The sequence below is a fragment of the Numida meleagris genome, chromosome 6, assembly GCF_002078875.1.
Source record: "Numida meleagris isolate 19003 breed g44 Domestic line chromosome 6, NumMel1.0, whole genome shotgun sequence".
Lineage (NCBI taxonomy): Eukaryota > Metazoa > Chordata > Aves > Galliformes > Numididae > Numida > Numida meleagris.
This window is the reverse complement of record NC_034414.1, coordinates 18,060,022-18,082,744: the sequence shown is the minus strand read 5'-3', so window position 1 is coordinate 18,082,744 and position 22,723 is coordinate 18,060,022. Positions and strand designations below refer to the sequence as shown.

The 22,723-nt window shown below is 35.6% G+C and overlaps 1 protein-coding gene across 5 annotated transcripts in view; it reads right to left on the bottom strand.

Moving 5' to 3' along the window:
* The window catches only part of PPFIA1 (PTPRF interacting protein alpha 1), a 55,396-nt gene continuing 33,467 nt past the window's right edge, over positions 795 to 22,723 (bottom strand). For 2 of the 5 annotated variants that reach the window (XM_021402053.1, XM_021402054.1), the window contains exons 17-30: positions 20,411 to 20,562; positions 19,541 to 19,713; positions 17,432 to 17,525; positions 12,690 to 12,771; positions 12,375 to 12,575; positions 11,468 to 11,530; positions 10,896 to 10,922; positions 8,974 to 9,149; positions 8,795 to 8,892; positions 7,646 to 7,821; positions 7,142 to 7,210; positions 4,807 to 4,972; positions 3,547 to 3,617; positions 795 to 2,278 (exon numbers count right to left, since the gene is read on the bottom strand). In XM_021402053.1, the coding sequence (XP_021257728.1) occupies positions 3,559 to 3,617; positions 4,807 to 4,972; positions 7,142 to 7,210; positions 7,646 to 7,821; positions 8,795 to 8,892; positions 8,974 to 9,149; positions 10,896 to 10,922; positions 11,468 to 11,530; positions 12,375 to 12,575; positions 12,690 to 12,771; positions 17,432 to 17,525; positions 19,541 to 19,713; positions 20,411 to 20,562 (1,536 nt within the window). In that variant the 3' untranslated portion in view covers positions 795 to 2,278; positions 3,547 to 3,558. The remainder of the gene's footprint in view (positions 2,279 to 3,546; positions 3,618 to 4,806; positions 4,973 to 7,141; positions 7,211 to 7,645; positions 7,822 to 8,794; positions 8,893 to 8,973; positions 9,150 to 10,895; positions 10,923 to 11,467; positions 11,531 to 12,374; positions 12,576 to 12,689; positions 12,772 to 17,431; positions 17,526 to 19,540; positions 19,714 to 20,410; positions 20,563 to 22,723) is intronic. The other 3 variants (XM_021402055.1, XM_021402057.1, XM_021402058.1) reach the window with 3 other exon arrangements.

The window sequence follows — 22,723 nt, the reverse complement described above, 5'->3', positions numbered from 1 at the left end:
TAACCATATTTCCCCATTTTACCAGTCTATTCTGCATTTTCATTCTTGAGAAGCAAAAGTACATGACTTTGAACACATCTACCATCACATCAGTGACCAGAGACACACGCTATTTTTTTTTTTCTAACTGTTTAGTTAACAGTGAGTCGAGATTTCCTTCCACAGTTTCATTTTAGCTTTTTTCTAGAAAGATAGATTTTCAGAAAATATAAAAGTCTGCCACTTATCAGGTAGCAACACAAACAGACAGTCATTACTGAACGTTTAAAGCATTGATCACAGTATTTCCATTCCAGGCATTCCACATCCTGCTCTGGATCTAGAGGACGTGACGAAATACGCTTCAATTACTCAGCAAATTTATTTTTGTCTTCTCTTTTACACAAGAAATGGTTTACAATATATCTTAATTGAAATAAGCAGCCCTATTACAACCCAGGTTTTCATCGGTTCCCTGGCCTCCTATGCTTCTCCCCAAATATCACTACTGTCAATTTCATTTTATTAATAAAGCAATGGTTGCTGCTATATAGAACAGCACTTCAATTTTCATCACACTGACCAAAATACACTGAAGCTATATGAGAGTTTCAGTTTGAGGGGAGAAGGGTGTTGTGGGGTGAAAAAAAAGTAAATCATAGCTCCAAGTACTGGAAGTAGGCAGTAAAGCAATTTTCTTCTGAAAATTGTCAAAAAACGCTCAACACAAACTTGAACAATTCCCAAGACAAAGTCACTTCTAACGTAAAATCTTTCTACTGGAGAAGAGAAAAATCTTCATGTGAAACAAGATCTACAGGGCAGCAAAGAATCATTAAGATGCTTTATTGACAAATATCCACTCACCGCAAAAAGTATCTGCCTGCATACAATTAGATTTTAGCTTTTCAATAGTGTTTTATTGGCAGTGGAAAATGCATCAGTACTTTATTGAAAGAAAGCAATAAATAATACAGTGATAAAAATAGTTCAAAAGTAGACTGTACATATTGTTACATAATCTGAAAATACACAAAAGATTAATAGAAAAACAGAACAGTAACAATGAACTTGTTTTACAAGCAAGTTAAAAGTGGAAAACAAAATAAGAAAAAAAGACATGCTATATATATTGTTGCATAATAAATAATGCACCATCCGAACAGATTCTTGCTGGCTTTTTAATATGCCATTTACAAGTGTTGGATACATTTTTCTACTCATACAGTCCAAAATGGCTACAACCATTCAAACTAAAGTCCAGACAACTCTTTAGAACAAGTTTACAAAACACAAAATATGATTTACATAAGAAAAGTAAGGCCTTGATTAGGAGTTGCACTGCTTTAGTTCTCAGCACATTGTACCTTCATTTTCACTAGTCATTTGACATGAGATTGCAGTGCTTCGTGACTGGTCCATTAGAACTAGTTTTACCAGCATCTTTCCACAAGTGTTTTCAGTCAAAAAGATCTAGCACAAAAACACTCTCTGTGGCCTGTGGATTACGACCAGGAATTATTATGAAGTCTATCTTCCTCAGTTAAGAAAAACAGTTCACGGTTTATGGCTTGTTCTCAGTCACTGTGAAGATATGCTATACAAATACAGCAGAGACAGAGTTATGACCGAGTCAGTCACTTCTAAAATGTGTTCCATAGTGTTCTAGTTCTTCCCAGCTTTTCAAACAAGTCATTTTTTAAATAAAGACAAATTCCCACTACTAGACAATTCCTTTGTGGAAAGGTACACTTCTGAGAAGAACAATTATGTACCATACCTTCAACAACAACATACGCTTGCCTGAAAAAAAGCTGGACTTGTTTTCAGATCTAGCTAACAATTCCAAAAAGACAAAATATATACTGCTTGGTGTCATGATACTTTTACAAAGGTATTAAAATTCTTTTCACCTTCAGTTTCATTATTAAAAAACAATGATAATTACAGTAACTGCATAATTTACAAAAACCCTATATTATTTATAGGGACATATACATACAAGCATTACAGTACATTCAGTTGGAAAGACTAAAATTAGATTAAAAATCAGCAATGATTCGATTTGTAGACTGAATAGAAACAGAAAAAAGTAAGTAACTATATAAATGAGAAGTCACATAAATATAAGAAACATTTAGATTCTAAAATATTTTCTCTATAGTACTCATGAATTTATTTGCTAATTAAAAACTCTGTAATAAAATATCTCAAAGTGTCCATTTAACAAGTATTAACAGGTTACGGTTTCCAAATGTTCAAAATGCTGCATATCACCGGTAGAAGTAGTGTGGGTAAACTGAAAAATAAATAAATAATTTGATTAGAACTAAATGTTTTTTAAAAACACCTGCTAAGTTCCTCACAAACAGCTCAGTAGTGTAGCAGTCATGCATCAAATTATTGCCATGCCACGACATATACAGTTTCATTGCAAATTATTAATCTCAGTTGCAAAGTAAAGCACACGAGGTCAAGTACTTTTACTTCCTCGATTTTCATTCTAGGTCATCTGGATTATAATCCTCCACACTGTTTCAGAATTTTCTAGCGTGTATATGGGTGAAGACTCTAAACTTTCACATCTTAAAACTAAAAATATTTTAAGATAACCCCTGAGATTATATATACTGACAGATCCACACAGTCTGAGTTGCTGAGAGCCCTTAAGAGCTAAACTTGCATATGTGAAAAGGTTCAGGATTTGAAGAAAAAGCAGCCACTATACATGAGTTCGTAAGGATGTTACTAGTGAAAAGAAAGAAGCTGTAACACAGAAGAGATGGGCAATTTATTGCCCACAGATATCTGCTAGTGTCAGCACGAATATTTTTCCTTGGATTTCTTCTGTATCCAACAGTCAAAAATGTTAGTTTCCAAACTTGCTAGTAAAACAAGAGAAAGTTGTTTGATGAGAAAACGCAGCAGAGGCTGCTGAAGGACAAAATCAGTTCAAATCCTGGAGTAAAGCAGAACTACCTATTCACTAGTTAGAGTACATCCATTTTAAGTTTTAATATCATTGTGTTATCAAGCTGCTTCACTGTCAGTACCGTTCCACAGTTACCCAAATCTTAGAGCGCAGGTAACTAAATCCAACCAGACAAACTAAACAATCACAATGGTATCTGAAAACTGGAAAAACAATGTAGTTACCCCCATCAAAAATGAATATGAAAGTATATTGCAGTATATTTGACCAAGCGAAGACTGAAAGATAATCTGAATTACAATATCACAAACTGAGTTTTCTTTCCACTATATCCCTAATTTAGTTCCCTTCCTCCTCACTTTTGCTAGTTGTTTCATTCCACCTTTGACTTCAACGCTTTCTACATAGTTATTTAGCATGCATAATCCTTTCTGAGGTGGTTTTAAAAAAAATGAGGAATATAACAATGTACAAAAGTAAATACTGAAACTCAGTTGTCTTTGTAAGAAATAAGCTTTCGATTTTGAACAGTCTACCCTGCAAACTGAAAAGCCTTTAAAATTCATTTTATTAAAACACCTGACACTTTACTCATAAACAGCTGCTTTACTATTACACCTATCAACTTTACTCACCAGGAGAAGGCTTTAACAGGAGTAGGTCCTTACTGTAGCAGAATCCAATCTTTGTGTTCCTGATACACTGCCTATTTCAAGAAGCATGGAAAAACATGCAGAACACAGCATGCATGTTAGTTTTTGAAAAACACCACAGCAGTGTGATTATAGCTACTACACTCACTTAACTCTAAGGTTACAAGTTAGAAAAGCTAAATTTATTGTACAGTTTATATATTAACCACTTACAGTTTGAGGCTATCAAGAAGAATCCTAAAAGAACCTGCATGCCAGCTGGCACACAAACTGCCAGTGGTAATTTATTTTTTTAATACAGTAAGAAGAGAGGTGTTTCGATGCTAATTTTTTTTTATTTTTACATAGTTTTTCATATGAAATCTGGATGATATTTTGTGCTAGTGAAAATCTTTAATGTAAATCAGCTCACACTTTGGGTAGTAACATCAGGTGCAAAGGTTGCTTCTTTGAACTTTACACCAATATACTTCTCATAACTTGAAACAACTCTGACAGACTATGATGAAACTCACATCCTGCCTATTCCAATTAGACACATTTTCAATCTATTTTTTACTTGTTTTGTAAAAAAAAGTGAGAAATTTATTCTCACAGTATTAGAGAGATTGCTTTTAAACTGACAATATAATTAATATGACAGGTGATCAAGTTTTACTTCCAACTATCATTTCTTTTTATGGTTTTTTTTGCTCCCTCTTTCTTTTCCTTTTACATACAGAGAGGGGGTACACCCATCCATACATATAAATCATTCTAATTACTCACTGAAATAATGGTCTCAAATACACTCAATAGTTAAGTGACCACTGTGAGGAAAAAAAAATCCACCCTTTACTCAAGTTGTAATATACTCAAAGTTATCTGAAAGTGTTTATTCATAGCATTTGCTGAATGCATTTTACTGCATTTCAGATGCGGGACCAATTACATTGGTCTAATTGCTACTAATTAGAAACCATGCGTCATGTTACAAGACTTGTAACTAAATGCCATTTTATTTTCCCAGTTTAATAAAACTTCCTAAATATAATTATCATTGGAATAACAATGAAGTAAAAAGAAACTCTATCTAGTACAGTTCCTGAAATTACAAAGCACTCCATGGTTAAACAGTGTTACAAATATAATCATGCACAAGACAAATGCTTTTATAGAGCAAAAAAAGCGAATTTGAATTTAACTACCCTGTAATCTCAAGCAAGAAAGTGCATCATGCTTAAAATAATACAATGTAAATACCATCAATCTGCATCTTCTTTGGCTGCATAGAGGGTGAAGACATTGAGGTTGTAACTCTGAAATTTGCAGGAAGAGTCTCTGCTGATCCAGCAGCTAAACCTCTTATGTCCTTTGGTCTAAACTTCTTTCTCCATGAAGGTGCTCGCCTAAAGCTCTTATCATCATCCTGTTAAATTGATAAACATTAGCAGTTCAAAAATTTAGGATTGTTACCGACATAAAAAGGATTACTGACAATTTCGGTAAATATACCATCACTGAAAGACTTAATTCTCAAAACAGCTCAGGTGCAATGGGTCATTGTTTTCAACAACATTTGCTCATTTGCTGGAGGGTAGGCCCTTTAAGTCATTATGTAAATTCATGTGTTTAGCACATCTAGGAGACCCTTGTAGTTCAACTGTTTTTACATCATGATTTGTAAAAATTTGTGTCATATCAGCTAAGAATGAGTGATATGAAATGGAACATATCATAAAAGCTACTTAAGAACACTTCAGCTTTTTTTTTTTCTTTACAGAAGTGATGATACAACTACAGCATTTTCTCATGCTACAAATTGCAGGTAATCATAGTGGGGAGAAAAAAATTAAATGTAGTAAGTACTGCCGTTCAGAGCTTTGGTTAAGCACTTAGGTAATTACAAGTTAAAGACTCCCAAATGATTTTTTCTGCATTCATATATCTGCATCTTTCAGAAATATCACACTACACTTAAATGCAACAATTTAAATAGCTCTGCCAAAAAATGCCTTTTGCAATGAATGCCAATGCACAATATCTATTGTGAATCTACACTTGCCAATTTCACCTTTAGAAACAATTCTATCCTTTGATAGCTGTTTTATATAGAATCATAGAATGGCTTGGGTTGGAAGGGACCTCAAGGATCATCAAGCTCCAACCCCCCGCCACAGGCAGGGCCTCCAACTTCCACATCTAATACTAGACCAGGCTGCCCAGGGCCCCATCCAACCCGGCTGGCCTTCAACACCTCCAGGGATGAGGCATCCACAATCTCTCTGGGCAACCTGTTCCAGCACCTCACCACTCTCTTGATAAAGAACTTCCCCCGATATCTAACCTAAATCTTCCCTCCTTCAACTTAAAACTATTTCCCCTTGTCCTGTCATTATCTACCCTTGTAAAGAGTCGACTCCCCTCCTGTCTGTAGGCTCCCTTTAGGTACTGGAAAGCTGCAATGAGGTCACCCCGCAGCCTTCCCTTCTCCAGGTTGAACAAGCCCAGTTCCCTCAGCCTGTCTTTGTAGGGGAGCTGCTCCAGCCCTCTGATCATCTTTGTGGCACTCCTCGGGACCCTGACCCTCTCTAACAGCTCCCTGTCTTTCTTGTATTGGTGGCCCTAGACCCAGATGCAGTACTCCAGATGGGGCCTCACGAGGGCAGAGTAGAGAAGAACAATCACCTCCCTCTCCCTGCTGGCCACCCCAATGTATCACACTTTAGAATTAAAATTAGAAGACAAGTGCATGCATTATTTGGAAAGATCTTCATGATAAAATACTTCTGCTGCTCATTGTAACCAGAACAGAGTAGAACACCCTCCCCCTCAAAGCTCCATCTCTTGCAGTGAGGAATCACTACGGAAAAATAACTCAAAACTATCAAGTTGTTTTCTGTTGATATTATTAAAACCTTAGTATAGATATATACTAGACTACCAGGATGATAGAAGGGCTACAGCAAGTCTAGTTTTATATCTTCATATTCCGGCACCCAAAACTACACATGATGCTTGAGGTGAGGCCTCACCAGCTCAGATTCTCATACATTCCTTGTTAGAGCCTTATACTTGTTACATTAGAATGACGCTTGTACACTGTAATACACAGATTGTCTAATAGAAATTACTTTCATGAGCAAACATTTCTGGTCATCGTTCTATACTAGTATTAACAGTTAGTAACTCGAGCCTTCTTGAAACACACTCAATCATCTGAAATACTGTTTGTTAGGATAAAGGTTTGAACCATACTATACAGACTTTCCCAGTTATACTTTATTCATCTGCAACACTGATTACTGGTTTTCCCACATTTTAGATGGAAAAGATTCAGCCACAAGTGCACTGCTAGTAAATTTAACTATGTAAACTACTGAAGAACTTGCAAATCACCTCATGCTTTCACATTCAAAGCAATCTTACCTAAATACACAAAAAACGCCATATTCAGAAATTCACAAAGAACTTTGAAGTCCAGTTTTTGTCACAATTTGGACAATAGCTTGACAAGGGTCAAGCTACATTTTTTGACTTCACAGTTCTGATTAAGTCCCTACAAACATAAAACAACTCAAAAGCTCAAGGAACTTACTTCATCAAGCCTTCTGTCAGTGCCCATAACAAGAAGGTTATTAAATTCCCTCTCCAGAACAGCACGAGCCTAAAATTTAGGGTTTGAAAGAAAAAAATTATTGCTAAGATTTCAGGAGCCTATATTTCTTTTAAAATGTAATGTAACATGAATTAAGATCTTCTAATCAGAGTATTAAACATTCTTAACACTCGAGAAGTTAACAGCAGTTTAACTTTGAGTTGTAACATGGAAGTTCACAATGTCTTGCTCAAACCTACTTATTGCAGAACAAAATCCAGCAAACAACAAGAACTGATACATTTTACAACTAACATTAAGATGGGATATGAAGAAAAGTTACAAATAGCATTCTTTGCTCAAGCAGATTTAACAACTAGAACTGTCACTAAGTAGAAAATAAGTAAAGTTCCATAGTTGTTCCTAATAAAAATAGTTGCTTCCATTCTTAACCTTTCTAGAGGGGAAAAAATACCCACCAACCGTAACGTAATTCTTACTTACCTGTGTGTTCTGAGTGGGTATTTGTAATAAGAGAGCTAATGCATTGTAATCAAATGTTTCATCTAAGGCCACAAGTGCACCATGAACTCCGCTCTCTTGAAGGTTATTCGCATATTCTTTCAGACCAATGGACAATACCCAACGGATCATTCTTTCATTGCTCCAGACAAGGACATCTGTTGAGGAAAAGAGTTTGATTTATATAATGCTACTTTTCTCAACAAAAAAATACAGTCCTTTCTTGTTGTGCATGATGGTGTAGGGATTGATTTTCACGTATGCAGAACTCACTGTGGTTGATGCTAAGCAGTAGCCCTAAAGGAATTCTGTTAATTTGCACCCTAAATGTTAAATAATCTGCCCCTGCTTTTTTAGAGTGCATGAGATAGTCTGAATTGAACACAACTTTATGCTTGGACTCCAATGGATTGTTTCCATTCAGCAGTTTTTGCTACAGCCATCGGCACAGGATCTTGCATAATCTCCTCTCACTGCCTACAGAGGGAGATTAGTCACATTATTTGAGAAAAGTATGGTTGGGCAATAGTGTTAACACAGGTGGGAATCAACATGGATCTTGTATTTTATATAACCACTTTCAAATGACTTACCTTACCCTGAACAGACTAAGTATTTTATTTTTTTTGGTACTACTCAAAAGAAAAGTCCTATAGCAGTTTAATGCACTTCCTATTGAAATTGAACAGAAAATCTTTATTATAGTGTTTTATAATCTTATTTACCTTTAAATTCTGACAGCATTCAATTTAGTAGCATACACTTTTGTATACTCGCTACTACAATTTTCTGCAATTCTAAGTAGAAAGTAAATGTATTTGAATTTCACTGAAGGGCATTCACACTGTAACAGTTCGAAGATCAACATACTGTCAATATAATGCCACCTTTTTTGAAGAAAGAGGCCATAGATTAGCACTCGTACAGCACAAACATCAAAACATAAATTATATTCTTATTAATAGGTTTTTGGTAGTTTGTGGGTTTTGTGTTGTTGTTTTTACACTACACAGGAATGTTTATACCAATCAAACCAATACACTTCTGAGGCAGAACAGTGGAAGCAGGATGGATTCAGATTGAGGTCAAAACTTCAGTCATTAACCTTTAATTTAACTACTGGTCACTAACCTTTAATTTCAGATTGGCTTTCTTCTCTTTTTCTTTCAAGTTCTTTTCGATCATAGTTCAGTCTTCTTAGGCACATAATTCCACACTGAAAACTGTTTCTGTTTAGAAAGGAAAAAAGTTATGTAGAGATAAACAAAACACCTGTTGTAAATGCTTGGTCTCCAACTTAACCTATTTACCTGTGAAAGCTGTCTACCATTTTAAGTTGCCCACGTAGATCTTTTTTAGTTAAGTGATCCAGCATTCGAGCATCAACAAGACACTCCATGAAATAGCTGCGATACTGAGGGAGCCCCAGACTAGGTAGCCATTCGTTGCCAATCCACTCATGGTTCATATCACCATATGCTAAAGTCTGTTTTTAAGAAGTAAATAAGTTTATTAAAATCAGAAATTAAGTTTTTTTAGACAATACACTTTAAAGAAAAAGGTAAAACAATGCTTATGGAATTTTTAGCCTATAAGGATAAAAATATTAAATAGTACGTGTTGGTTTTTGAAGAAGCTATCTTCATGAAGAACAGCAAGTTCAGACAGTCAGGTCAGTAAGTAAAACTGCCCTAGCTTATTTCATCTTAAAAGAGTATGAAAAAAATATGCAAAAACTTACAACATTTTAAAACGACTACGGTGTAGCTGTTTTAGTAGCAAGAACACCAGAACTTCATTTTGTTAAGCTGAAAATACCACATTTCTTGAAAAGTCAGGGTGCTGAAAATATTGTACCTCTTGAAAATTTAGCAGAAAAAGCAATTGTTTTTAAGTTGCATAAAAATGTATCATAGTTGGAAAATAACTAACTGTTTGGCCTTTTTTTTTTTTTAGTATTCCTAACAGTTATCAGAAGCTGGTTCCAATTATATAAGTAGTAAAAAAAGTTCACTACTTAAGAACCAATAATTCTAACTGCTAGCCCTCATTATAGGGCTAGACTCCATATAGACTCAACCTTCATATAGACCCGCCAATCACCAAACATATTTTGTAGAATGCTTCTGAAAATAAGTGAATTTGCAACTAGGTATATAATCATTCCTCAAGCAGCAAAAATCAGCAGCTGTCTTTTTTCAGAAGAGAAGGCAAATAACTTATTTTTAGTGCAGAAGTCAAGTGTCTTATTTCATCTCTAGAGGAAGTATCTTCTAGAAAGAAGGTGACACATGTATTTCTTCAAGCCATCATTAGGTAACAAATTGAAAAAGCACATTACTTTTGTAATAGGGACACAAGCTACGGTTGCTAACATTGACAATCTGCAAATGAGCACCTTGAGAAATAGTTAATGGGACTTGAACAGGTTTAAGCTGGAGGGGAGCCAAGTGAGAAGAGACTGTACCATCCAAAGATATAGGTCACAGGCAAATCCTGAGCTTTGTTTATATCCCTGTATAAAAAACTGAACTTTCTCAGTGCCTGAAAATACAATTAGGATTTATCACAACTCAAAGGGAAAACAATTAATCAAGGAGGATTACATAATTAGTGCACAGAAATCTTCTTAGTTGTCTGGGCTCGGTCTGCAGTACACCTGTAATAGTGGCCAGGTTGAGCAAGAACTTTCTGCATAGAACAGATACTCTCGTTGGGCTTGCGCTCCCCAACGAGCCATTTCTCCATCAAGTATTCAAGGCTTTACATCATCAAATTTTAATTTGACCTAGTATGTTAAACACATAGAATACCACAATACTCATTAAGAATAAGTAACTTCATTTAGGATACCCAAAAGCTTGAGGACAAGTGTTTTTGAAAGCTAAAGATAATGCCTTCTGGATATTCTTCCCCTACCATTCCTATTAAAAAACACCTTATACATAACTTTTTTGTGATATACTACGTAATAAAAATGTTTTACAAATTTTTTCCATGATGAACCACCAAATCTTGTGAGCTCTAGAAAACATTAACGCTTCTAAATAACCTAAACATAAGCATATCTTATAACTATGTACTATGCAAACATGTAGTTTCCCTCTTTCCCAGTCCCCATGCTACACCAAGAGTCACTAAATGAAACTGCAATCAAGGAAAATCAGATTCTTTCATGCTAATTATGATGACAGTTTACACGTAGTCTATAATATTACATAAAGTTTCCAACCTGAGCCCAGCTTCCCTCCTCATCTTCCTGTTACGTGGTTAGAAAAGCAAAAGAACACATGTATTAGTATTTAAGTTTAGTAATGAGACAAAAGTTAAAGATGCACTGCAAACTCTAAGTCTACTGCATACAAAAAAGAAAATCTACATAGTGCAAGCATCATGCATTGTGAAAAATACACGAGACACTCATTGTCCCACAAGAATTTGGAAAACCCATCTACTGATTAACTTTTCTGGAAGAGAAATTTCTGCACAAGTAAATCAATTTATCTCTTAGTTAAATCAAGTCAAAGCTCTTTTTTACAAAATCTAGAAAGTTTTTGTTATTTTGTGTGGTTTTTGATTTTGCATGTGTTTTAAACAGTATTATCAACATTGATTTTTTTTCCCCATCTGGAAAAAAACATCAAAATTCAAATTACAAGGTTAATGATTAGAAGAAACCACAATGCAGAACTGTAATGCATTAATTTTTTTAAAAGATAGAAAGAAGACCAAAAGGCCCTTGGTTCAGTAGTTCAAGTGGGAAAAGCACTCGAAGGAACAGAAGTGGCAACACCATAAACTAACCGTTTGTTGTGTGGCTGTAAGATTTTCCATTTCTTCATGTGTTACCCAGACATTTCCCGTGGTCTAACATGACCCCACAGTGAACCAATCACATCCAATGAAAGGAAAGCAGTAACAAAGAGGAAAGGTTGCAGAACATATAAGCATTTGGTACATACAAGGAGCAGGCATGGGCAAAAGCAATGGTTTCTAAAGTCTTAAGTATAGGTAAATCTATCTAACATGACAGCATAGAATAAAAAGCAATTATCAGGGATCACTTTTCTTTAAAGATATTAAAGAACTGAACGCGATAAATAGCTTTCATTGATGTAATTAGTGGGCAAACATTTGACTGCACTCTAATCCAAAAAGTGTATTTGTAGTCTTGTACATAACCCCAGAAATCCCAAAAATAACTTCAGATTGCTGAGTACACAGACTCAGGAGATGGAATTCACATCAACTTTCAGTGTTGAAGTTTAACATAGCATATAGTGACTGGTAGACTCCTAACTTCACACAGTCTGAATTACTAGTCCGAATGAATGGCCTTGTGTACTTGGATTTATAAAGCTTCTATTTTACTATTAACTATTTTACAAATTTCTCTACATACACACGTATGTCATCCGTATTATGTTTTGTTCTGAGGCTAAAAGCAGAGGTATAACAAGTATTCTAAGTATTTTTGATTATATAATTACACCAACACAAGCTAGTCTTAAGGAAAGCGCCATTTTTTACTCAATTTAATTTCCAGAAAAGGAGGATTTCTTTTTGAATCCTACAATTGTTCTCCCTACAATTTAATGTTTCCAGACATTCTTACTTGAAGCTCAAACCCTTTCAGCTACATAATTATCAAAGAAGATTTAGAAACTCTAATGGTTCTGAAAGACGTCTAATGTTGGATCACTTTCCTTACCGTCCTTGAGGTGGGAGGGGCAGATGGACTTGTTAGTGACATGATCTCTTGAATGGCCAGCCTCAGCTTCAGTCTGTGCAGAGGATTACTAATTCCAATTTCACGCTGTATTTCTGTATCAGACAAGGCTGACATGATAGCACCACTTTTCACGTTTGCTCGGCATGCAGCCACATACCAGGCTGGCATCCCTACCCACAGCTGAAACACAAAAAAGGAAGTTACCAAATCTGGAAAACACCCTGGCCCCAAAATCTTAAATTCCTTAAAAGAGAAGTACGTTCATTATTTATCTACTTTGGAGGGACTGCTTACCTCCAACCACACAACTACAGTAGGTCCATCCCATTGTGCAAAAGGTAAACCTTGTCTTCTGGCTTCCTCAAGCAATTCATGCCTATGATAACAAAAAGTTATTAATAATAAATAAACTAGTATAAGTAGTGTAATTTTAACACCATAATCAAATTACTATCTTTGTGCAAGCAGCCATTTTTCTTCCCTTCCCAGCCTTATAGGTACGATGATATAACCACTAAGGCAGTCACAGAAAATAGACACGGACTACGTAGCAATAAAAGCTGAACTGGATAGGAAATTTCTGTGTGGAAGAGATGCTTAGTCTTGCCTTTAAGGAAACAAAAGAAAGACCTGTCTCAGACTGATACTGACACTCAGTCCAACGCTGCCACCACAAGGTGGAGATGCCTGACTTATCTGACAGTTTGATATTGGATTGCTGCAGTTTTCTAGAATCTCCCAGTAATTCATCCCAGCTAAATATGCTACTCAGGAATGAAATAAATAGGAGGAGGAACTGTCACATAGCTGGTTACACAAACAGCCATTCTAACATACCTATTTTAAAATCCAATGGTGCTGAAACAGTGTTCAGCGACTAGCAGCTCAATAGTTAGATTTCACTAATAAAAAATAGAAGACTTTCAAAGCTAATACTTCTACGTACGCTTCAAAAATATAACCATCTCTGAAGTAAAAACAGAAGATCATCTGTTTTCCTCCTAGCACAGAACATACTAAGTTAATCCCACAAATCACCAGCCCTAAACATGTTGCTTCGCTCTACTCATTTTTCTGCTTTCAAATCTTTAAATAACAAAGATTCTATAAAATACTGGTTAGTAAGAAGATAATAAAACGCTTAATGCTGTATTTGCCAGAAAGGAATACAATGTTTTTCCAAAGCAGTTAAATTTTAAAATTGGTGGGTTTGTTGTCCCTTTGGGTACATACAGTAACATGCTCATGCAGTGAGGGAGGTGCGCTAGCGACAAAGGAGCACAGATATGCACAGAGAAGCCCAAAGATGATCTCAGGCAGTCATGTGAGCACTGCCTCCCTCTCCTGCTGGCTCAGAAAGCTTTTTGGAGCACCGCAGCTCAGAGAACTGCAGCGGTAATTTCATGTAGTTTCAGCAGCCTCCCTATTTGCTTTAGGTTTACTATGAAACAGTAAATGATTTAAATGTGAGCCAGTACAGGGAAAGCACTGAAAGCATACGGTGAGGTTATAATGCAAGCTTTAAACTCACAGTAATATGACTGTACGTAGAAAACAGTTGTGTTGCTGGAAGGAAGTGTGATGGAGGCTAATGTGGAAAAGTAAACAAAACAATGTTTATAGGAAGTTCACTCAAATTATTCAGTGGATCCAGAAAGGAACACTTCCATGAAGCAGAACATTAGCTGCAGAATTCGTTCATATACAATAAGAGACAGAAACTCATTTAAATGGAAATTATTAAACTGAAATTTCAAGACATCTCTTGGGAAGAATTAAAAGGTAGCTGCTGTTGGCATTCATAAGTGATGCATCAGCACTTTGCCTGCAGCAGAGAACTTCACTTTTTCAAAAATTACCTTCCAGCTTTACCAGAAACTTGCTGTGCTCCAGCAATGCATGATCAAGCTATATAAATAGCAAAACTGACATACCAATTTAGTTTCACATCATCCAATTAGAATATTTAAAAAAATGGGTGCAAAATCCATCCTCATATTATCCTTGCCTACTGCAGTGACATTTTCAGTGTTAACAGATGGTTGGTATACAGTCACCAACTTGAACCTTGAAAGATAAGAGTTCTCAAAGGGGTAGCTTACTGATGGAATAACATTTAAGTGACAAAACCAAGAGATAGGTATCTAAAATTTGCTGAATGTCACTTACAATGGGAGACAAAATGTGCTGAGGAACGCTAGTTGTTAGATATATTCAAAAAGAGTCTAACATCAGCCATGGGGAAATTGTGGTCATACGTGAAGAGAAGCAATGTCAAAAATGCAGGTGCTTGATGTAGTAGTGAACAAACAGGCCCTTCCAAGACCATTTGAATTAACTCCTTAATTAAGGAGTTAATACAGCTTAAGCTCCTAGCAGGCAAGCATACTCTGACACACAGGAATTGAAGCAGTTCCATGCAACGGCATGGTCACTGGATGGGAACACATAAATCTAGAACTTGTAGCCAAATGGCATTGCTGTATTCCAAGGTTCTTGGGCTGAACCAAGGGTAACAGATTTGGAAGAAGCCGAGAATAGAGAAAACGCTTAGGAAAACACTGAGGAAAAAAGGTGCTGAAGAGAGCGATAATGGTAGAAATGACAAAGAGTTATATGGTGCAAAAACTGAAAGGCAACAATACTAAGAATGAAATGAAAATAACTTCAGGAAGACCATCAGTGGAAAGTTAATATTCTTACGTACCGCTAACAGGTACGTAAACTTTGTGCATAACTTTTTTTAAGGAAAGATATCTTAAACTGACAGTACCCTTCCTTTTTAGTTAAGACAGCATTAAGCTTGTAATGATGTATACAAAGCACAAATACAGTTGTGGCAAACAACGTCAGCAGTACAGCTCACGAAGGTGAACAGCATGAACAAAACTCTAAAGACAACTCACATTCAGTAGGCAAAGAGCAACACCACTTTCAAAGAAATACGTCTACCTTCAAATTGGATCACCATGACTATCAACTATTCCCAAGCAACTTTCAAACCCTAAAGTTTCAACTAAGACTTAAAATTTTCATTGTAAAAAAAATCACACCATGCAAGTTACGCAAGACATACAGCTAGCATTAAGACAACACTGGATATATTTCAGCAACACTTTCACGACAAATTCTTCTGAATCTAATCTCTCTTCTCATAATTACACTTTTTTGAAGAAAGTTAGCACTTTTCAGACTAAAAAATCCAAACAAGATTTATCATAATTTCACAAGAATCCTAATAAATCAAATATAGACTTACCCTGATTTTGCACTACCACAAACGGTAAACAAAAGGAAAATAAAACAATAAAGAAAAATATAAAACTAAGATTAAACGGAAACCAAAGGTGCACAAAAACAGACAAATTATGCATATAATTTAATTCTGTCACTATAAAGTTTTGTTAGAAGAGACATTGATTATTGCCCTCAGCCTTTTTGTGGACGTGCTGCTCTCAGCAGTAAGTACTATTTGCCATAAGATTCTTCATCAACACAAATTATAGGTACTTTACTGTGAATATGTATGTATCCATGTATAGCTAGCAAGTTAATTTCCAAATGTCAAATATAGATGCTTGCACTTAAAGCAACCAACATAGCAGCCATTAGGTACACTTTATGTATTGGTTGTAAACATATTCTGCCCTTGTAAAGTTAAGAAATTCTATGATCAACCCGCAAGTATACTTTTTGTATTTATTAAATTAACACAGCACAGACTGCTCTTCTCTAGAATTCTAATTTGTCACTAGTGTTGAGAAAAATCTATACTGTTCAGAGAATAGGCCTACCACTACTCATGTGTGACCAGATTAAAATAATTTATTCAAGCAAGATGTGGTACAACTTTAAACCTCTGTAGAAAAAGCAAAATATCACATTATAGTATTGTGTGATTGCCTTCACTGTAAAAGTCTGACGAAAAACAGCTGAGCCTACTGTTATGCAAACAAAACCACATTCCATTCTGACTTTCCAAACCGACACACTGCTGGTTTCCATTAGTAAAGTGACCAGGCGTGATTTTTATTTGTTAATAGGTACTGCAAGAAATCTCTTGCAAAGATAAATTCATCACACTGTCATTCTAACATACATTATTTAATCTTCAGAAGGCAAGTAAAAAAGCACAACATTTCTTATCTCAGACAGCTTTTTTAGCTGCGAGTAATGACAGCTGGACAAGCACCAGAAGCATAAAGTATATGGCTAAGCTTCGGGGGGGAGAAATGCAAGGAATGCCTGATCCTACTTATGCAATTCAGGTGTTTCCTGTATTACCATATCAACATCATCAAGACTCCTAATAACAATATCAATTCTCACCTACACCTTGCTACATCTCTTCTAAGTCAAGGAATAACAAAACATGCAGTAGGTACTCAGAGATGAACTTTAATGATTTGCTTGGACACAGCTGGAAAAATTTCTCATTGCCAGGAAAAAATAACTGCATATCTAAAAGGTGCTTTAAAGGGAGTCACAGTTCATCAAACAGAGGAAATTAAGAGTATATGGTGAAAACAAAGATTTAAATTGCTATAATATGGAGTGAAAAATATCAAGATACTCTTAAATAGAAGTGGAAAAAAGCAACCAACACAATTAGCAACTACAACACAAAAGGAAACTGGTTCAGAGCCACTTGTTACAAAAGAAACAAGCCAGTGCATACAGAAGGATGCCCTGTAGTGAACTTTCCGTGCTTTCATACTGCTCTCTAACAAGTAATTGTCAAAGCACTTTAGAGTCTTCCAAATGAATTGAATTCAAAGCAGGAATTAAATAAAGTATTGAAGCACAGTTTGATAAGAGTCTGCTTTCAAGCAACAAGCATTCACCAATTAAACTCCTTCCAAACTTACCAAGATTACTCTACCACTAATAATCTGGAAAAATTAGTAAAAAAAGGAATTCAGAGGCTTAAGAGCCACAGCACCATACAGAGTAAAAATACCTGAAAACACAGAACTGAAAACAAAGCATTTTTGAACAAGGCAATACCTTAATAGAGGATTGAAAATATCACTTACTTTTTCTGCATTTTTCTGTTTTTTTCTGCCTGACCTCCAAGTTTGCTAAGACCTAATGCATCCTGAGAGGAACTATCTGCTTCTGCCACGCCAGCTGCAAAGAAAAGGAAAAACACAGTCTTGTTATTTTCTAAGCAAAAATATTTAATCCTTTGTAGTATTTCTGATTGTTTTAAAACAGGAAATTTCTTTCCACGTAAGTGGCAGATAAAAAGTTTTTCCTCTGTCAGGTCCATGAAAGTCAAACCAGGTAAAACCTTTTGTAGGATTATCTTACAGATGTGCTTGGGCTCAGAGTTTCATTTAAGTATTTATCATAATCATACTTAGTCTTATACTCCCTTTGGTTATCTACAATCCTTTGGTGAGGAAACATTCAGACCTACAACAAGCCCCAAAAATGTATAAATGAAGACTAACTAGAAGAGCAGGTACAGAACTAGCAGTGATTGTGGTGAATGGTGGAGTGAGGGCATGAAGAAGAAGAAAACTGTGCAAATGCTCTTCTAAATATTTTTTCTGCTCCTATTTCAGTCTTAATGGCAAAACCTTCACAGAAAGGAGTTCTACTGGTCGCAGGACATCTCACCAATAGATCACATCTAAGCATTTGAACCAGGAAGTCATATGAATGCTTTGCTGGAAATTCCAAGTAGTGACTGTACAAAACCGATTGGAATATTTGTAAGGGAAATCATGACAAGCTTACCAGCCCTGGCAAGTATTTCACGTTGATTAAAAAGTCTTAATTCACCTTTAGCAGTCTACAATACAGCTGGTGATTTGGATAATGGAGCTAACTATCAATTTTAGCTGCGCAGCCTCATTTAACCTCATTTGGTTTGTACTATATTGCTGGTAGAACACCTATAGAAAGTTACAGAATGTAAGGGAAGGGTTAACTCTTAAGACTTCTAAGGGTATAGAATAGTGTATATCAAAGCATCTCCTTCATTGGAGAATTATGCCAAGAGCAACATGGAAAATACGAAAGATCTGTAATCCCCTTCTCGAGTGCTTACAGCCACTGCAATGTTGCTTTGGTTTTCACCGCTCTCCCTGCAGATCATCTGTCCCAACTTCGTCAACAGCTGTTTTCCACTGACTGGATGGCACTGCTGAAGCCCGCAATCAACTTTTCATCACATGTGCCTATAGCTGTACCTTTCTACACACTATCACCCCAAGAGGTAAGTACTCTTCATACCATCTTTGGTGAAAACAGATCAAATAATCATAACAAACCATGTCAAAACAGTCTCATTTACAAAACGGAGCTTTTATGAAACAAATGAAATAGATGACTTGCCATATAACATTTTGTCCTGGTGCACCACTTATATATGCAAATGGAGAATCATCTAGTATTGCCTATATTTCAGCAATACTTGTTGTGCAAATCCAACGAAGAAGCATTTTGTTTTGGTAAAGACTTTCCAAACAGTATATGATGGAATATTTAGAAGAAACAGTTTACATACAATAACACAAACTCATTGCCATTATTTGTCATGATAAACATGCCTGGCTGCAACTTTTCAAGTGCAATTCTGAAGTAATGCATAACATGGCTTCAGAAGGACTTCTATCTATTAATTTGCACACTCGCCTCATTCACGTTGTCCTGGAAATACTATTCCCCATTTACTAAGTGTGCTAATTACTGGTGATAGCGGTTAAGAGAGCTGCAAATGAACTTAAGAGCCATTTGATTTTTGTAATAATGATTAAGAATGCCCAGAATCTTTATCCTGTTAAACAAGAACTTCTTTGGATTTCATATACTCCACAATATTAGTTGTGTTGATAGCTTTATACACTATTATGAAAACTATATATTATGAAAACTCAAACATTCAGAGAGCAATGCATTTTATAGAGGAATCATATAGGAATAATATGCTTTCAAATAAGAAGAAGGCATACACAAAGACAGCAATACTTAACTCACCAAGCTTGCACATAGAAAGACTTGCCAAAAGATTCAGTGTCTAATTTGATAAAACATGTTGCGCATAAGCAACAAAACACTGTCAAACATATGTACTGACACATAGATCCTAAAATTTAGTTTTTCCCTAAAGAAAAAAAGAAAAAAGGCAAACCAACCTTGTCCTAATGCTTCCTTGCTTGTTTGTCCAGGTCGTCCCTTTTCTTTCTTGCCAAACAAGCGGCCAATAGAGGATTTGATCCCCTTCTTTTTGGGGGCTTTATGAAGGGAATCTTGGCTACTATTGCTGCTACTAGGATTACTTGCTTGCCCATCTTGTGAGCCGGTTGAACTTTCACAATAAAAAAAAGAAAAAAGGAGTCAAACTAGTTTATGTACAAACTCACTGTCATTACACAGTGAAAGACAACTTCTGGTTTCCGTGCAAGTTAACAAAAGATTAGCAGCTTACTAGTAACATTTAATTCCAGATTTGATAAATATCACAAGAAGAAATAGATCTACTAAAATAATGTCGTTAAACAGAGAAAAACAAGGGAAAGAAAAGGAGGGGTGTAATATTTATATATTATAGCAAGGAACTTACTTATTGAAGTAAGAATTAAGGCGTTTAAAGTGCAATGCAGGGAAGCCAAAGCTGACAATACAAGTTCCTTACAAATTAAGCAGACAATAAAAGTTTGAAATACTTGAAAATACTTGAAATGCTTGAAAAAGAAAAACCACACACCAACTGAATTAATTTTTCAATTTTCTTCGTTATAGATAAACTGCAATCCGTGAAAGAGGATGTGAAGCAAACCTAATGCAGGCTTGATGACAAAAGACATTTCCAGTCATTAAAATTTGTGCTGTTTATTCAACACTCACCTGTTTATGTGGTCTTAGATCTTTCTTTCTAGAGACATTTCAGTATCTAGATTGAAATCTAAAACTGCAAAGCTGCTCAGCCTATAAGAATTTTATACTGATGATGTGAAATACCAACCAATGTTACTAGTAGGCCTGATTTATTCATAGCTACTTACTTTCTTATGTCCCTGATATCTTCGTGGCTCACTGTATGCAAAGCCCCTTTCTGGACTCTGTCCAAACGCAAAGATCGAGGTGAAGAAGGTGGGGACGTCTCACATTTTATTGTCGTTTTATCATCTCGTACCTCTTCTCTAGAAGCTGGAGACTAATGGAAAACAAATAAAACTTGAGGCTTTTGTTGGAATATGCTAATATGAAAGCAACATTAACAACACAAAAACAATAGAAGGAAAATCAGTAGTTTCCACATTAAAGGGCTATTCTTGCCCTATTCTGCAGTTGCCTGGTTTTCGTTTGAACTTCTGAATTATTTTCTTTTTTAAGCTTCACTGACAAGCTGCTGCATTTCAGACTTAGCTAGTGAGGTGAGCAAGTAGCCATCTTTAGTTCTTAGATCTACGAATGAATAAAAGTAATGTCATCAGCTCCACGAAACCAACACAGCTGACTTCAGTTTACATAAAATGCAAATACCAAGAAAACAGTTCTGGGAAAAGGAGTTCTCCCTGTTGCGTTTGTACAGTCATTAGCAAAATTACCAATTTTATAGAGTCAGTTTCTATGTACCTGTGGCCATGGCTAATCTTCTGTTTGAAGAACAGAAATTACAAATTGTGTATGCATTAATAGATCCTTGAAATTAAATACTGTTTTGTTACAATTGCAAAATAGCAATTACAAACAGAACACAGCTGTAACACATACCAGCAAAAAAACACTCAAAAACATACAACCAAACCCACACTTCTGTTAAGAAAAACCATTTTACATTTGAAATCAAAGAACTTATAATCTTTATTACACAGTTAACAAGCAAATTTTCTCATATGCTTCTGGTATCCATTAACAAGTTGGGAGAAGAGTAAGAAAATGAAGGGGCATATCAGTAAATAAACTAAAGACTTTACCTTTCTACGGTGTTTCCTTAAATCACTAGGCTGAAAGATGCGTGCAAAAAAAATTTGGAAAAGCCATATTTATTGTGAACTGTAGCATAAACTGAATTAACTACCACAGACAAAATACACTAGGGAAAATTCAAACAATTACAGCAACAACACAGAGAAACATACAGAGTATTAAGCACTCTTCAAACCACAGAGATTTAAAAATGTACACCTAAAGACGGAAAAGGAAGAAAAATAATCAAGATTTATACTGGATTGCCTACAGAAGTACTCCAGATATTTCAGTGTAGTGGTACTATAGGCAAAGCCAGCACACAAGATGTGCTAGTTATCTTTAGCACAAAAAACCGTAGAGCATTTTGGGGCATGAGTTGTTGCTTTTAAAATAGAGGATTTCCAGTCTTCTGTCAAGGACTCCCCTTCTCCCCTTGAACAACATAACCTACATGTAGCAATACCAGGCACAGAGCTTAATATCTTGCCAGTGTTACTTAATTTCCAACACCTCAGCCAATTCCACAGTTTTACGCTATATAGCATAAAAAGCAGTCATACTCTAATATCTGTGAAAGAGTGCTAACAGTAGCACATTTCTACACAATAACAACATTCTTTTTACCAAGTTTAATGTGATGGAATGCTTGATTCAGATTATCAGTTTTACTTAATCCTCCATCTGCTCCAGAACCCACTGTATTTCACTTCCTAGGTACTTCTCACTTCTGCCACCACACAGACCAAGATAGCAACCTTCAGTTATGTGAACAAGTTAGAGTTATTCAGGCTAATATTGACAAAAATTATATTTAGATTATTTGTCATAGTTCTATTAGGCTACTAATTACTTCAAAAGACTGTAAACAAAAAATAAAGTCAGTAAAATAGTCAGCAGCCTTCATATTTTTTGCTGTTTTGTTGTTGGTATTTTTAAAATCAGTAGGACTTTTAAACATCTTCTAACTAGAATGCATGCAAACTACACAAAATTAATAAGTTTTGTTATTTTACTCTGACTGTAGAGTACTAGGTAAATAAAACAAGCTCTGAAATAACATCACATTCATATTCAATTTTCTGGCTCTTTCCTCTACTAAATTTGACTGAACAAAAATCTGAAAGTGTTTGCAACATGGAATGAAAAATATCCATGCAAATTGTTGGAGAGAGCTATAAGCTTCAGAATTCATTATGTTGATAGCTTTTAAACTAGATGAGAGGTTTTCAGCTAACTGTACTGCCCAACGCTTCTTTAGTTGTCTAATTAACTAATGCTGCCACCATACCCAAAGTAATGCAGCTGTCAAAAATCAAAAGAACTCATTCTGTCTCAATTCACAATAGCCTTTCCAAAAGTTTCTAGAAATCTCTCGTTCGGTAATTCTGGAAGCACAGCTTATT